This window comes from Fundulus heteroclitus, unplaced genomic scaffold (genome assembly GCF_011125445.2).
Source record: "Fundulus heteroclitus isolate FHET01 unplaced genomic scaffold, MU-UCD_Fhet_4.1 scaffold_326, whole genome shotgun sequence".
Lineage (NCBI taxonomy): Eukaryota > Metazoa > Chordata > Actinopteri > Cyprinodontiformes > Fundulidae > Fundulus > Fundulus heteroclitus.
In genome coordinates, this window is record NW_023396736.1 from 102,501 (window position 1) to 117,239 (window position 14,739).

General features: G+C 40.4%; 1 protein-coding gene across 3 annotated transcripts in view; it reads right to left on the reverse strand.

Annotated features, from left to right (window-relative positions):
- Positions 1 to 14,739, reverse strand: part of LOC105924004 (transcription initiation factor TFIID subunit 4B-like) — an 89,103-nt gene extending 74,364 nt beyond the window's left edge. The window contains exons 1-4 of one of the 3 annotated variants that reach the window (XM_036130294.1): positions 13,336 to 14,739; positions 4,749 to 5,207; positions 2,633 to 2,754; positions 2,437 to 2,541 (exon numbers count right to left, since the gene is read on the reverse strand). In XM_036130294.1, the coding sequence (XP_035986187.1) occupies positions 2,437 to 2,541; positions 2,633 to 2,754; positions 4,749 to 5,199 (678 nt within the window). In that variant the 5' untranslated portion in view covers positions 5,200 to 5,207; positions 13,336 to 14,739. The remainder of the gene's footprint in view (positions 1 to 2,436; positions 2,542 to 2,632; positions 2,755 to 4,748; positions 5,208 to 13,335) is intronic. The other 2 variants (XM_036130295.1, XM_036130296.1) reach the window with 2 other exon arrangements.

Genomic DNA, 14,739 nt, shown 5'->3' on the forward strand with positions numbered 1-14,739 from the left:
CTGAAACTCATAGACAACAGTTATGAAATAATTATTAGAAAATTGACATGGGGCCATTAGTTATTACATAGACTGTTCATTCATACACCAATGGGCAAATTTGCCACTAAACTACTTCATTCACTGGGTTACTACATCAAGCTTTAACTGTTGTCTATGGCTTTAGGAATATATGCGTTTGTGTGCATGTGTAGTGGGGCAGTTAAGCATTATTTAAGTTATCAAAACCAAAAGTCAATCAGAAGAGATCATCTCTACTTTAAATTGCACATTTTAGTTTCACCTAGCTTCACTGCTCGTTCTGTAAAAGGGTTTTGGTGGTGAGGGTTTTGCGCTACAACTCTTTGCCTGCTCAACTAATGTTCTGTTTACTATCTGTAGCTCAATTGCCACACACTTGGCTACTGGCCACTGGAAAGTCATCAGAAACACGGTACAGTAGTATTTAGGATTTGCATTATTAAGCTGTGGTGGTAATAATTGTATTAGTGTGAGGGGAGTGTATGTGTATGTTACAATATTTTGTCACATTTTGCAGGACCCTCCCAGCCAGGCCAATTCAAATGACTGTGTTCATGGTTATGGTCAGTTTTGAGTGCAGAGGCACTTTTTACATTGTTGTTCCCCATGACATACAGAGTAGTCCAGTCTGAGTCTCTTGACTGGCACTGAAATATTCATGTAGATGTCTCAGTAGACCTATACAAAATGTTCGTGCCATCCTTCTGATTTGCATCTCTACTTTACAGTACGCTCTTTATATGGCCTTGGGGTGGAGATTTGACTTCAGTCAGGTATGATTTTGTGGGGACTCCTCTTGTGAAAATTTGTGACCCTGACACTAATGCGCACACACATAAACTTTGATGGTCCTAAATTATTATTTTGTCTGTGAGTTAAATATTCTAAGTAAGTTGAGTATTCCCGTTTGAGTATTCCTACTCTCATGAACTGATATTTGCACACAGCCTTCATCATACTGACAAAGCATCCTTTGGTTTAAACTTGTATTGTGAGCCTGTTTGCACTCTGTTTCTTTTAGGATGACATGCCATGGTTACGAAGGTAGTGTGTTTTCCCTTGTTTTGGAATATTACTGTGTACTTTCTGCAGATGTAATTCTTACATTTCACACATCATCAATATGACTCCTGGTCATATTGATGATGACAGTCTACCTTAACTTTGATGTGGTGATGTAGCGTGTTTTACACAGACCCTCAGACCCAGATCCTTCACACACACCTGGGTCTGGGTCTCAGGGGTGGATTTTTTAGATCTGAACAGCTACTTACCTACATTAATGTGGCCGGGTCAAAATGACCCGCACCATCATCTTTGTATACAAACTCTGCACTACACATCAAAGTGACTTTACACACAAGATTCCAGATTTTACACACAAGTTCATGACCCCAAATGAGGAAAAGTCACCAAATTTCATGAAGAAAAAAAAAGGATAACCAGCCCTTTGATCAACACAATGGGTCCAATTGAGGGTTAACACATACTATTTTAACACAATATTACGTATTGAGTTTAATTCAGCGTTTGCAAGATTAATTTCACTATTTTTAAATTAATGTCTATATTGCCATGAAGCAATTACGATAATGCATGTTTATTGCAACATTTTTATATTTGGGAAATGATTTTAACGGCTACTGTCACCGAAAAATAACGTGACTGCAGTTTTTTATGTTGTAATTAAAACTTTCTAAAGTTTGCCCTTCATATTTTTACTTTCACCGCGCCACACTTCCCAGGGGTGACGTATTAAAAATGGCGGACTTGGATGGGCGGAGTTGAGGAGTGACGTATTCAAAATGGCCGACTTGGATGGGCGGAGTTGGATATCCAACAGGCGCTGCAGTGATATGTACTTGATGGCGACAAATTTTCCTATTGGTTCAAACGATACACACTTTCTTCATCATAGCCCTGCTTTTGGGTATGATTGCAACTCAGTCAGACACATTTGCCTAGTTAACCCCGTGGCGAATCAGACTCAGGAGTTGGAATTGTGAGTATTGGGAGCATTGATCAATAGCGTTTAACATTACTTCAACACTCAGAACCCGCTCCCATTCTGTCCTCTTCTACCTCGGCAGGGCCAGCTTCTGGGCGATCCGTGGCGAAACCACCAGATGTCACACTGATCACTCCATGTTTCAACGTGTCACTTTCCCTCATCCTGACCACAGCCTCCTACTAAACCCCCACCAACCTCATCCCCACACTTTATAGCCCAGTGCCTCTTGGAACCACCACTTTGGTGACATTTTTCAAATTTTGTCAAAGTTATGCCTTTACATCGGAGTAAGTTACACTAAGCATTTCCTGATAACCCTACTCAGATAAATTCTAAACTGGTGAGGTTTGTCATTAGTCAAAGATGCTTTCAGAGATGAACGTAAACTTGCTCATCTGTCATACCACAGCGCTCTTCTGGGCCGACGCAGTCTGTAAGCTGGAGGGCGCTGCCACCCTGATCACTTTGACCTTGCTGTCAATACTTATACTTCCTGTAGATGCAGGAACCTAAAATTTAAACACATGTGCCAACAATTCTTAAAATGGGATTTTTTTTAGTTTTATTAAAATTAAAAGAGAAAAAAAGCCACAAACACACCTGCTGAGTTAGTATTTTGGGGGCTTGGCCACTGACACTTCTTTGACCCTGTTGAGCCTGGGCCAAGACCTGCTGAGATACCATCATCAGCTGACCACTGTCACTGCGGATAAGCATCATACCTGACAAAATTGGTACGGCGATACTCAGGGTTATATAATACAAGGCCTAAGAGACATCAGGTCCTACAAGGATGTAAGGAACTAATAAATCTAAGACCTTTCAATGCAGTGGATAATATCAAGCACAGGAAATCATATGTTTCACCAAGTGTTGACTTTAAGACTTTAGGGCAAAGTCAGAAAATTATATTTTCTTTCTAAACAGACTGGGTGGATCAGTCAGACATTTTCACAAAAATGTTTTAAAAATAAAGAAGGGATGACATCAAATAAAATACAGTTTTTCTTATAATGCAAAAATGAAGCCCAGTGCCTGTATTCACGAAGATTCTCAGTCTCTCAGATCTATCTTAGCCTAAATATTCCTACCTTGGAGTCTTAGCTTAAGAACGATTCAGAAAGCTGCTGAGAGCCACTGAGTAAGGAGACAACAGAAATTTAGATGTTTATATATTTATTTTTAATTAATACACCACACAAAAGTGCTCCTCGTAACCAATGGAGACAAAATGATAATTGTCACAGCATTAAAATATCTAAACGCATCTTATTTACATTCTGTAAGATTTCCTTATTGTCATGTTACTCACAATACTGGTCATTTTAACACTTCATCTATTTGATATTAATGCACTCACCTGTTAGCATTTTACTGGGATTGCCTGCTTGTATAAAGCAGTTGTATTTGGCAAAAGAAAAATTACATGAAATTAAGAAAAAAAAAAGGTGGGAAAAAAAACTAAGTGAACAGAGGAGAATCACCTCAGTCCGCACATCCTTGGTAGGAAAAAAGAGGAGTGTTGAAAGGTAAATGGATCCCAGGATCACAGTGCCAAGAGGTGGAACTTTGAAGTGAATTACCCTGCTGCTTTTACACACTAGCCTGGAAAGTGACAAGCGCTCTGTGCAGCAATCAAAAGCTAGAAAGAACATAGCATCACAAGCAAACTTAGAGATGGCCATTTAGGTTACTGACATGTATAATAAAGAAAATACTTTCTCACCTATCAAGATAGGAGGTGAGAAAGAGAGAAATACACACTAGACAAGTCTAGTGTGTATTTCTAAAATGTTTACTGAGGGCATTTTACAGTCTTTAAATAAAAAAAAAGGTCTGTACTAAATTCTTTATACATTTAATTTATTCATTATTATTCAATATTTTTCATATTTACCCTCAGTAAAATGATGTTACTAGAGTCATACTTTTAACCAGTCTGGCCGCTGAAAACAATTATTTTTTCTCTGTTGGAATGACAAAGTTTATCTTATCTACATAGAAGTTTATCTATTTAGAGGGGGGCAGATTATCTGCCATTATCATAGAACATAGAAAGGATTCCTGGATAAATGTGCTACTGTGCTTTTTTGTGTCTCTGCTCCGTCTTCTCTAATCCCCAGTCAGTCGACGCAGGTGATGCTGTTAAAGGGGAGTTTTCCTCTCCACTGTCACCTCATGCATGCTCAGTATGAGGGATTGCTGCAAAGCAATTGCACCCTGAGCGTAGAGTCATACTGGACGACTGTACACCGTGGCTCTACGTTCTTTCATGAGTGAATGCTGCTTGTCAAGACTAAATGCACTGGGTGTCCTTAGCTAGGAAACTTTTTGACCAATGTGTCTGGATGATTTAATTGAATTTGACTTTTTAAAAAGAGCCTTGAGATGCATGTGTTGTCAACTGGTGCTATTCCAATAAAATTGAATTGGCAATTTTTCCTAAGATGACGTCACCAAGAGCTACTTTTAGTCTTAGGGTTTTTTGTGAAAACGGGCACAGGACAAATATCTGTAAAAGGACAGCTGAAGATAGTGTGCCCGTTCTATCCAGAGAAGGAACTGAAACTATTGAGGCTAGAAAAATTCCACAGCTCTAGTGTACACTTTGGGCAGCTCACAGCAGGTATTTAAACTCTTGCACAGGGTGAATATGGAGTCAAGTAAAGCTGTGAATAAAGCTAAAGTACACATTGCTGAGATATCAGTACATTACCTGATGGGATCTGGATATTGGTAGGTAACTGAGAAGATGCATTTTGCGGTGATGTAGAGGTAACTTGGTTTGATACGGCAGATCGTGGTACCGTTATAACCACCTTCTTGCCAGCATGTAGCAACCCTGGGGTTACTACATGCTGGCTGCCTAGACTCACTCCTCCTGGTGTTGACGTCTTTGCAACTACCACAACAGAAGGAGAAAGGTGAGACCCTTGGACTGTGATTGTAGAGGAGGTAGGTTGGTGCCCCTGACCGCTGTGGAGGATCTTTTGTGGCATTGTGACACAGTTGCTCTTTGACGAACTTGGAGATGCATGTTGAGCTGTGATGGGCCCACAGTTGGCTGGAACTTGGATTATCCTTACTTGGATGGAGGAGTCTCGATTCTCTGCAGCCCCACAGGAGCTCTGCTTTTGGGCATCATTCACCAGATTGTGTGTGGCCATTATCGTATCTAAAAAAAAACACATTGTGCTGTTTCATGTTGGACTAAAAGGATAGATGCATTGATGTCCAGTAGAAATCTAGGATATCAAAATATCACTCAGTCCCACTATAATCCAATTTGCCTCTTGATGTTTTATGGTAGTTTTTAACCCATCTATATATCAAAACAACTCACTGAACATAATTTCTGACAGTTTTTCCACATCCCTAAACAGGCATTCTACTCTCCATCCATCAGATATGGTTCTCTAGGAGGCACTGTTTTTTCTGTGCGCAATTTATTGAGAAAAGTGTGCAAATAGTGCAAGCTTTAGATTTCATTAAGCATTGGGTAAATGAGATGAACAATGAACTCAGCATTTAATTATGACATTTCCTAAAACAACAGTTCAGTCAACATGTTACTAATTCCCCTTTATTAAAAAGATATAGTGGACAATCTTTTTTCGACTGAGTTCCAGAGGGATGATCTTATCTATTGGTTGTCCCTCATGCCAAACATGGTGAGGTTCTCACCTAAAGCCAATGTGCTCCTTCCTTGCTAGTTTCCCTTTGGTGCAAATTCACACTTCAAATGTTTATGTATCCAGATAGCTTCGGTGTTACCCATTCACTGTAGCTCCGCTGCTGTCACTGCTGCTCTACTTTGAAAACGGCTGAGAGTTGCAAGAAGCAAATTGTCTCCCAAGTTTATGAGAAGAAAGAAGAAAGAAATAAGACCAGAGTGGATTTGGGAGATTTGTTCATGCGATCCCAATGAGCAGCAGGAAAGCAGGTCTGGTCTCTTTAGTCATTTCAAAAAGTGATTTGGCCATTTCTTAGCTACATTTCCAGGAATATCGGCCACTGTACCTTTAAAGCAACATTTCAAAATCGATCCGATCGCTCAAAATATTTGTAGCTGCAGTCATCGAGACTTAGACCTGAACATTAACAAGCACAGTATCATAGATAACACAAACCAAAATTGTTTTGGGTGAATCTTCAGCTTAGCAATGCTTTAGCATTTAGTCAATGTTATGTTTTCACCTGCTCACATCAATTATTAAAATTATGAGGATTTATGAGGAAGTCAGATCATCACAAAAAGGGTTGGCAGACATGGTTCTACCGCATGGACATTGGATGTAGAGGTTTCCCAGCTCAGTCAGCTTGGAAGGTGTTGACAGCAGTGGGGTGGCAGAGAAAGCAAGCAATGCAAAGATTGACCAAAGCAGCAGAGAAAGCCTCAAGTTGGCTATGGAACAGGAGGGAAGAGTTGAGCTGGCAACCAGGATCAACACTCAATGATTGCTGGTAACCATCATATGACACCCGGCTGATGGCTCTGGTCATGGCAGTTGACCAAAGGAGGGCCTCTGAGGGATTGCCTCTTCCTGAATAGCTACACGTCACATTCAACAGGCTGCCTGCTTGTTTGTCGTTGGAGGAAACCACACATGCTAGGATCAGGCCAAGACAATCCAATATTTTCAATATACCCAATTTGAGGTCGGAGCGGTCCCGACGTTCAACCCGATCGCTCTTAACACAACACACATGGCAGGATATTCTCTTAAAATTATTAAGAGGCACACAGAATCGCCGCCCGTCGGAAGGGGGAGATTGGGGGGGGAAAAAAATGAAAAAGACCTAAAAATTCGGGAAGCATCCCGCTGCAGCCTGCGGGAAGGTGGGGCTTGTCATCAAGCCCCGCCCACATCAAGGACAGCCATATTGGAAATGCTGACGTAACATTGTCTAATTCTGTGATGCACCTCGTCAACAGCTGCATTAACTTTATCTGTAAATGACCTGTCTATGTTCAGTCATAATTAGTTAACATTTGTTTATTATTTATTTCAAGCCGATGCTTTTATTTTAAAAAAGGTTTAAAACCGGAAATCGGTGCAGTAATAGCACAAACTCTAATGAGCAGAGAGGTGGTAATGAAGCATACCACCTCTCTGCTCACTAGAGTTCGTTAAACGGAAAATATTGTAACCTTAAAGGTACATTAGCACCTGGTTGATAAGGGAACAAGGTTGGTATTGACTTTTTCTTTTGTAAATGTATTTTTAGTCACGGGCCATACAGGTTGTTAAGTGTAGCAGTTTCATTTTCTTTCCAGCAGGGAGCGTTCATTTTGCACAGTGAGCCAGTTATGTTTAGTGATATGAAAGTATAAGTTTCATTGTTATATGATGTATAAAGTCACAGGTGCTTGCAATTTGGTGCATCATTTAATTTATTTTTGCAGTACGATAAAAAATTAAAGGGCAATGTTAAATGTTAAAAGAAACATACTGTGAGAGTTAATAATCAGACCTCTCAACTTTTATCAAAAGTTAAGAGTGAGATTATGCTAATTTTGGGGACGGGGCTTGTTTGGGGGCCTGGCTAACCGGGCCCTGGAAGAGCCAGTGGAGTCAACTCCATCTCATTTTTATCCCACCAGACATTGAAGTAGACATGTATTACTTTTGTTAAAAAGAGAAAGAGACGTATTAATACTTTATTGTTCAGTTAGTGGATTAAAACATAAACACACAATTGTTGACAATACTGAATAAACAGATGGACAATACTGAATAAAATAAAGTAGTTTTAAGTTATTGACAGAATTATTATACTGTTAAACATTCATCTATGGGATATTTTATCATTGTAGATCTATAACCTGATTGGTGAATCAGGCTGAGTTTCATCAAGCCTTTATGGTCAACATTTTCCCCTCAGCAGCAACACTGAAGCTCACAGAGGTTCGCGCTGCGTCTTTACGCAAGATCCAGCTGCTGATGTGTCCCTCTTTTCAGCTCAATGCGCTTCCAGACTATTGCAGTTTATAACCATTATCACCTTTCACAGCGACAGGTTTCTCATCGCAGACGCCGCGCTGACCAAACAAATCTCTATTGCTCTCGTCAGTGCGCTCTGGGCAATGAGGTGGGTGGATTTTACCCCCGTTGGTGCGCCGCGTGCACCAGCGCACCAATGGGGGGAAAATGCATAAATACTGTAAAGGACTCCTGTAGAGGGGAGAGGGGGACTGAGAGGTCTGAGATGAAGACCTGATTACAAGTTCTTTAAAATGACCCTTAAAAGTGCGCACCTGAACTAAAGCACAAGGCAGCAGCCCACCGAAGCGGCACTGATTCTATATTGTTAAAAACAAAAGAGGATGAAACACAGCTAGTAACTCTCCTATTGACTTTAACTGGCACATGTTGCTACCGATGTGGGGACAATTAAACGCAGCGATTCACGTTTTGAATGATGAACGGTGATAAAAGCACCTGGTCCGAGGGAAAAAAAGGGGGGAGAGGAGCGAACGCTGAGGCACAGAAATACGGTGCATGTGGTTAAAAAATGCAGAAATAAAAACGAAACATATAAACAGACTAAGTGACGTTTTAAACTGCATTTGGTTAGCAGAACTGTTTTATGATCCAGCGTGCAGCCATGACTGGTTCTGAATGAAGCATTCATCTAGCAGCAGCCCCCCCGCGTACGCAGTACAGGACCTTACCGGCTCACTTTCACCACTGGTTAAGACTAAAATTATTCATAACTCTGATGGCTCTTCCTGCTGCTTTGTTAACACGAACTGCAGTAGGAATTACTGATGGCCACAAGTTGTGAAAGAAGCCGAAACAGCTCAGCAGAAGGCGGAGTTTTGTCGTCCGCAGCGCAGATGGGCTTTGTGATTTGTATGCGTGAGAAATGCCATGTTTGCGTGTGAGCGTGTGAAGTCAGTGAAATGCGTGTGTCACCGTGACACGGTCAATGCGTAAGAGTTGAGAGCCCTGTTAATAATGTATTTGTTTTGTTTATGCAGCTCTTACGGTGTGTTCACAAGCAAGGCTTTTCAATAAAAGGATTGTGAACCATCAGTTTGAGAGACCATCTTTTCAACCGGGATGCTACATTATCAACAATTTTGAATTGACTGTGAATCTAAAATAATTTTTGTTACAGATTTGCACACTTGTTTTCTGGAATTATTGAAATGTAAAAGCTTAACTGACAGCCTGCATATAATGCAGCTACTTCACTTTTCAGGCAGAGAGTCACACTGCCAAAGTCCGACGGTGCTCAGAGTCTGTGTCACAGTCTCCAGGTTCTGCACCAGCCACTGTATCGCAGTCATGACAGTGTCTTGCTGAAAAGCACAATTTCTGTGTTTTCCAGTCTTCATCAAGTGGACAACGGTGAATTGGCCTTGCTTGAGTTTACATGAAAAAAGCCATTTTGATTGAGGTACTTTTAAGAAGGTTTTTGTGGTCTTTGGGATTTCCCATGATGAACCGAGCTCCCCTCTTCTTTCTCTCTCTCCCTCCCGGTGCAACCTCATTCCATTAACCAGAATCAGAATCAAGTTTAATCGCTAAGTAGGTTTGCACTTACAAGGAATTTGACTTGGTATTGATGGTGCAGACAAAAAATAAGAATACAGTAAAATAAGAAGTAAAATTATATATACACAGACGCTATATACACTAAGTAAACTGTGCATCAATGTAGCGCATAAGCTTGTAAGTCCTGAACGGGGGAGAGAGGCAGTCTCCAGTTTCACAGGCGGCTCTTGGCCTTGTTCAATGTTACTAACTGTACTCTCTCCCTTTCCCGTACTCCTTTGCTTTCTCGTCCCCCTCCTCTCTCTCCTCCTATCACTCCCTGCAGGTGTTCACATAGACATCATATACGTAGACTCGTCGTTGGGCGCAGGTCCGCACGTCACAGCCAATATGGCTGTACAATATGCCACATACAATATGTATGTGGCAGAAAAAAGTTAAGTTCTGTAGTAGTGAACGTGGATCGGAGAAGATACCTCATTCCTGTGCTGCATGGAAATGTATTCGGTCTGATTCACTACTTGTATCTGCCTTCTATAAACTAAGGCTGCAAAACTGGACACACTATAAAGCTGCAGAGTGGCAACACTAGGAAAAAGCTGTGCAAGACCATTCTTTTTCAAGGTTTTTAGCTTGCGTACAGTACAGGCTATTGTATTTAGACATAGATGTGCATATATAGACTTTCAAGCATTATAAATAAGACAAATAAATAGCTGTGTGATTATATATATATATATATATATATATATATATATATATATATATATATATATATATATATATATGTGTGTGTGTTATGAATATAAGGATCAATTTGTTAAATCTAAACATCGTGGTCTTCATTGTTTAATAAAACCGTGTCTCATGCAAAACTTTAGGAACACACTTTTTGGGGGAGTATTAAAGGCATACTATGCAACATTTTTCAGTTAATTAATGTGTTCCATACCGTTTTGGATGATTAAATGAGTCATTTCAGGTCGAACAAAGGTTTTCTCGGCCGCCCTGGGGGTCTGTGGGGGAAATACCGCACTTGCAATTGCAAGAGCTCACGGCCCGCACACACAGAAGTCTTGCTTTACGGCGAGAACTCCATGTGTTTTTGCCCTGCCATTCACTATATGCAAGCGCGAAAGCAATAACAAAGAACCGCGTGTTAACGTCAAATAAACATGCAAGCATATCGAGTTTTATTATTATTATTATTATTATTTTATTTGTTTTTTTTTTATGTTGGCGAGACGCTACCTCGGCGGCCGCGGCGAGGCGGCTGCCGCGGCTTGGCGAGGCGGTACGTCTCGCCAACATAAAAAAATAAAAAATAAAAAAATAAATAATAATAATAATAATAAAACTGGCGAGGCGGCGGCCGCCACCTCCACCGTACTCCACATCGCCAAGATAGCGCTGCGGGAAGCTTGTTGTTCATACCTTCACTGTGTTAGTCATTGTTTGTACTGCCGTTTTTTCCACTTTTCGTTGCGTTCGCCTGTCTGCTAAGCTCAAAACAACCGCGCCTGGCTTCACGGAGAAACCAGAACAGCTGAGCATCTTTACAACAGTGCACTTTTACTTTCGCCCTCTGGGGGGAGCCTCGCTGGAAAATCAACCCCGGTTGCATAGTATAACTTTAAAGAGGTAAAATTACTAATATGAGGAAAAAAAAGACCTAGGACAATAAAGTAAAAAAAAAAAAAAAAAAAACATAAAAGTGGTAATGTTATGAGAAAAACGTCATATTATGAGAATTAAGAGGAAACATTTCCAGAATGTTCACAGTTTGCAGAATTATTTCACTCCTGGAGTAATAGGGCCAGGTTAGATTATTTTAATTAATTTTATTCTTTACGAGAATAAATTCAGGAGAATGAAGCTAAAGGGATACGAAAATAAACTTGTAATATTGCAAAAATAAAAATATTACGAATACAAAGTATATTCTGAGATTAAAGTCCCTCTGATACTGTTTAAGTGACTGAGTAACTGCAGATTTGCCACATTTAACATGGCAGACGCTCCGACGCATCGCAGCATAGGCAGAACCTGCCGCGTCTACTCTTATATTAAGTCTATGGGTGTTCCTAGAGCTGTGGAAGCTGGATCTGTGATTGGGAGTTTCCTGCTGTCCCCGTGTTCCTACTCTGCTACAATTACAGCCACTGCTCATAGTCTTATTGCTAGCATTACTGCTATCATTATCACTGCGATCATTATCATTATCAATATCATTGCCATTTTTCATCCATTCTATGTGTTACTGTGTTGGCTGCCTCTCTCTGCTCCCTCTGTCCTTCTCTCGCCCCAGATGCAGAACTGCATAATATGGTAAACAATTTGAAACTAATGGAAAACTCCTAATTATTATTTATTTATTTATTTATATTTTTTTCGTTCTCTCCGTAAGAATGGAAGCAATTTGGATCGGCTTCTTAAAAAAAAAAAAAAAAAAAAAAAAAAAAAGGTGGAAATCCAAAATGGCTGTCCTTGATGTGGCTTGATGTCAAGCCCCGCCTTCCCGCAGGCTGCAGCGGGATGTACTTGAAAAATCCTGCTGTGTGAACCAGCCTTAACTGACCAAATGTTAAATAAATAATAGAGAGCTGCTACAGTCAAGGTATAATGTTTTACACAATGTTGCTGTGAGTAGCAGCCATCATGAATGCTAGAGTACAATCCTGCTGCACTGACTTTTCGGCTCATAATACCGACTTTAGGGGCCTTTCCAGTTGAATTTTCCGACCCAGAGGTTGTGAATTCTGACTACCGAGGACAAATGGAATGCACCATAGCTTCAGGAAATTAATGAGTGTTCATAATTGTTCCCATTACACATGGTGATAGTCTGATGGGTCTGTATTCTTAGGTGTAGAGCATGCACTGTTCCTATCCTTAAAAGGAGCAATAAGCAATTTTTCACCACTAGGTGCAGCTTGAACACTGTCTGTAGACCAAAACAAGATGTGGCTCAAGCCATGTCTCTCCCTACCTCCCTCCAGCTCTTGGCACCCGTTTCCCCTTCTCACCCATCGCTCATATGCGGATATTTGCATATGATAAAGACACAGCAAAACAGCATCAGCTTTTAGAGGAACATGTCTAGTGAAGAATAACTTTATAATGCTGTTAGCAGGAGAACGGTTTGATACGATGGGCGTGCCCTCCGCCATTTTGTCCCTGGCAGTGGCATTGTACAGGCAGTGTGGAGCTCAGCCCTCTGTGGTCGGCCGGCTATGTAAACAAGAGATTGGAGAACACAGAGATGTTTGTCATGTTTAACCATAGTCCATCTAAAAATATACATTTAGTTCTTCACAAAACTATTTTTTTTCTATCTAAAATAATGAAATTTTGTTTATTGCTCCTTTAAGTGTAACCTGACAACAGCCAGCTGTATGTATCGCTCCGCCTAGCTCCACTCACATAGGCGGAGCGATACATACAGCTGGCTGTTGTCAGGTTACTTTAAGTGTACTCTGTTCAAGCAAACTACAAGATACATTCACGCATTCCTTTAAATGGGAAGCTGACCAGAGGAAACAGCGCCCCCTACAATTTAAATACTTCATTCCCCCATCTAATTTCTAATGCGACCATGCAGATCTGTTAAAACTGTCCGTTTACTGTTTCCTCTTTGATAACATCAGCAGTCAATCAAAATGTATTAAAATTGCATACGTGACATGGTTCTTTCAAACAGGATTTATAGCATTAAACAAATGTTCTGTTGATTTTCTTCTTGCACGTGGGCTAGCATGCCATATTTCACACAACTTCAATAGATTTAGAGTACGTTACCAGGTTAAATGCGCTGTTCTTCCATCAGGTTGTTCGTCCAGACTGAACCTTCTTCTTCTTGTTGTTGTTTTCTGGCAGATTGCAACCCCAGACTGAACCTAGGCTAGCCACACATTCTTACAAAACACGTGAGCGTGTCAAGACAGCCGGAAAAAAGCGCGTGCGCCTCGTCTCCGTGACATTACTTGTGCTGCATTCAAGGTCTACAGGAAAGACGGAATAATGTGTTCTCCTGAAGTGTTTGCACTGAAAAAGTGGCGAATATTTTGCCATTTCAAAAACTGTAAATTCCCGCCAGGGTAACTGGTACGTCTGAAAAAATCTGAATATTACGTAAAAGTGCAATCGTTTTTGTCATTTTAGAAAGTGAAGCTCATATAGAATCATTACACAAATATATTCCAAGTCTGTGTTTCTTGGAATTTTGATAATCATGGCTTACAGACAATGGAAACCCAAAGTGTCTCCCAAAATTAGATTAGCCAGTGTGAAGTACATTATTGGAAGCTCCTGGTGTCCCACCCTAATCAACTAATTAACCAAAGCACCTGCAAAGGTTTCCTGAGCCTCTCACCCTGGGTCAGGGTGACACAATCATGAGGAAGACTGACTGGACAGATGTTCAGAAGACAGTCGTTGGTTGAATTAATGTAGGCTACATCTTGCACAAAAAGAAGAAATAAAACACACGAAAAATAAAGGAAATATACCAAAATAAGTTTGAAAATGAGTGGGAAGAATTATAAACATATTGACACCCATCACACTATAATTTTTTTTTTTTTTTTTTTTTTTTTGCAATAATAACTACATTACCCTATATGTAATAGTTCTAATCCCTAGTAAAATCCATTCAAGAATTTAGGGAAGCTTCACAAGGAATGGATTGAGGCTGGAGTCAGTGCCTCAGAAGCTCCCATACACAGATGAATCCTACACATGGGCTACAAGCATATTACCTGGGCTCAGGAGAATGGTCCAAAGTCTTGTATTAAGATAAAAATAAATTCTGCAATTCATTTGGAAATCAAGATCCCAGAATCTGGAGGAAGAGTGGGGCGGCCCAGAATCCACCTGGCTTGAGGAGTTGCTGATTTTATTTTCCAGCAGGACTTGGTACACTGCCAAAGGTACCTAAAACTGGTCTCATGACCATGGTGTTCCTGTTCTTGATTGGCCAGCAGACTCCCCTGACCAGAACCCCGTAAAAAATCTCTGGGCTGTTGTCAAGAGGAAGATGAGAGACACCAGACCCAACAAGGCAGATGACCTGAAGGCAGATCTCTAAGTAATCTGGGTTTTCTTTACCTGGAAGCCATAATCATGTAAATTACGAGAAATAAAAGCTTGAACTATTTTACTGTATGTTTAATGAATTCATTGGATAAAATAAATATTTTACTT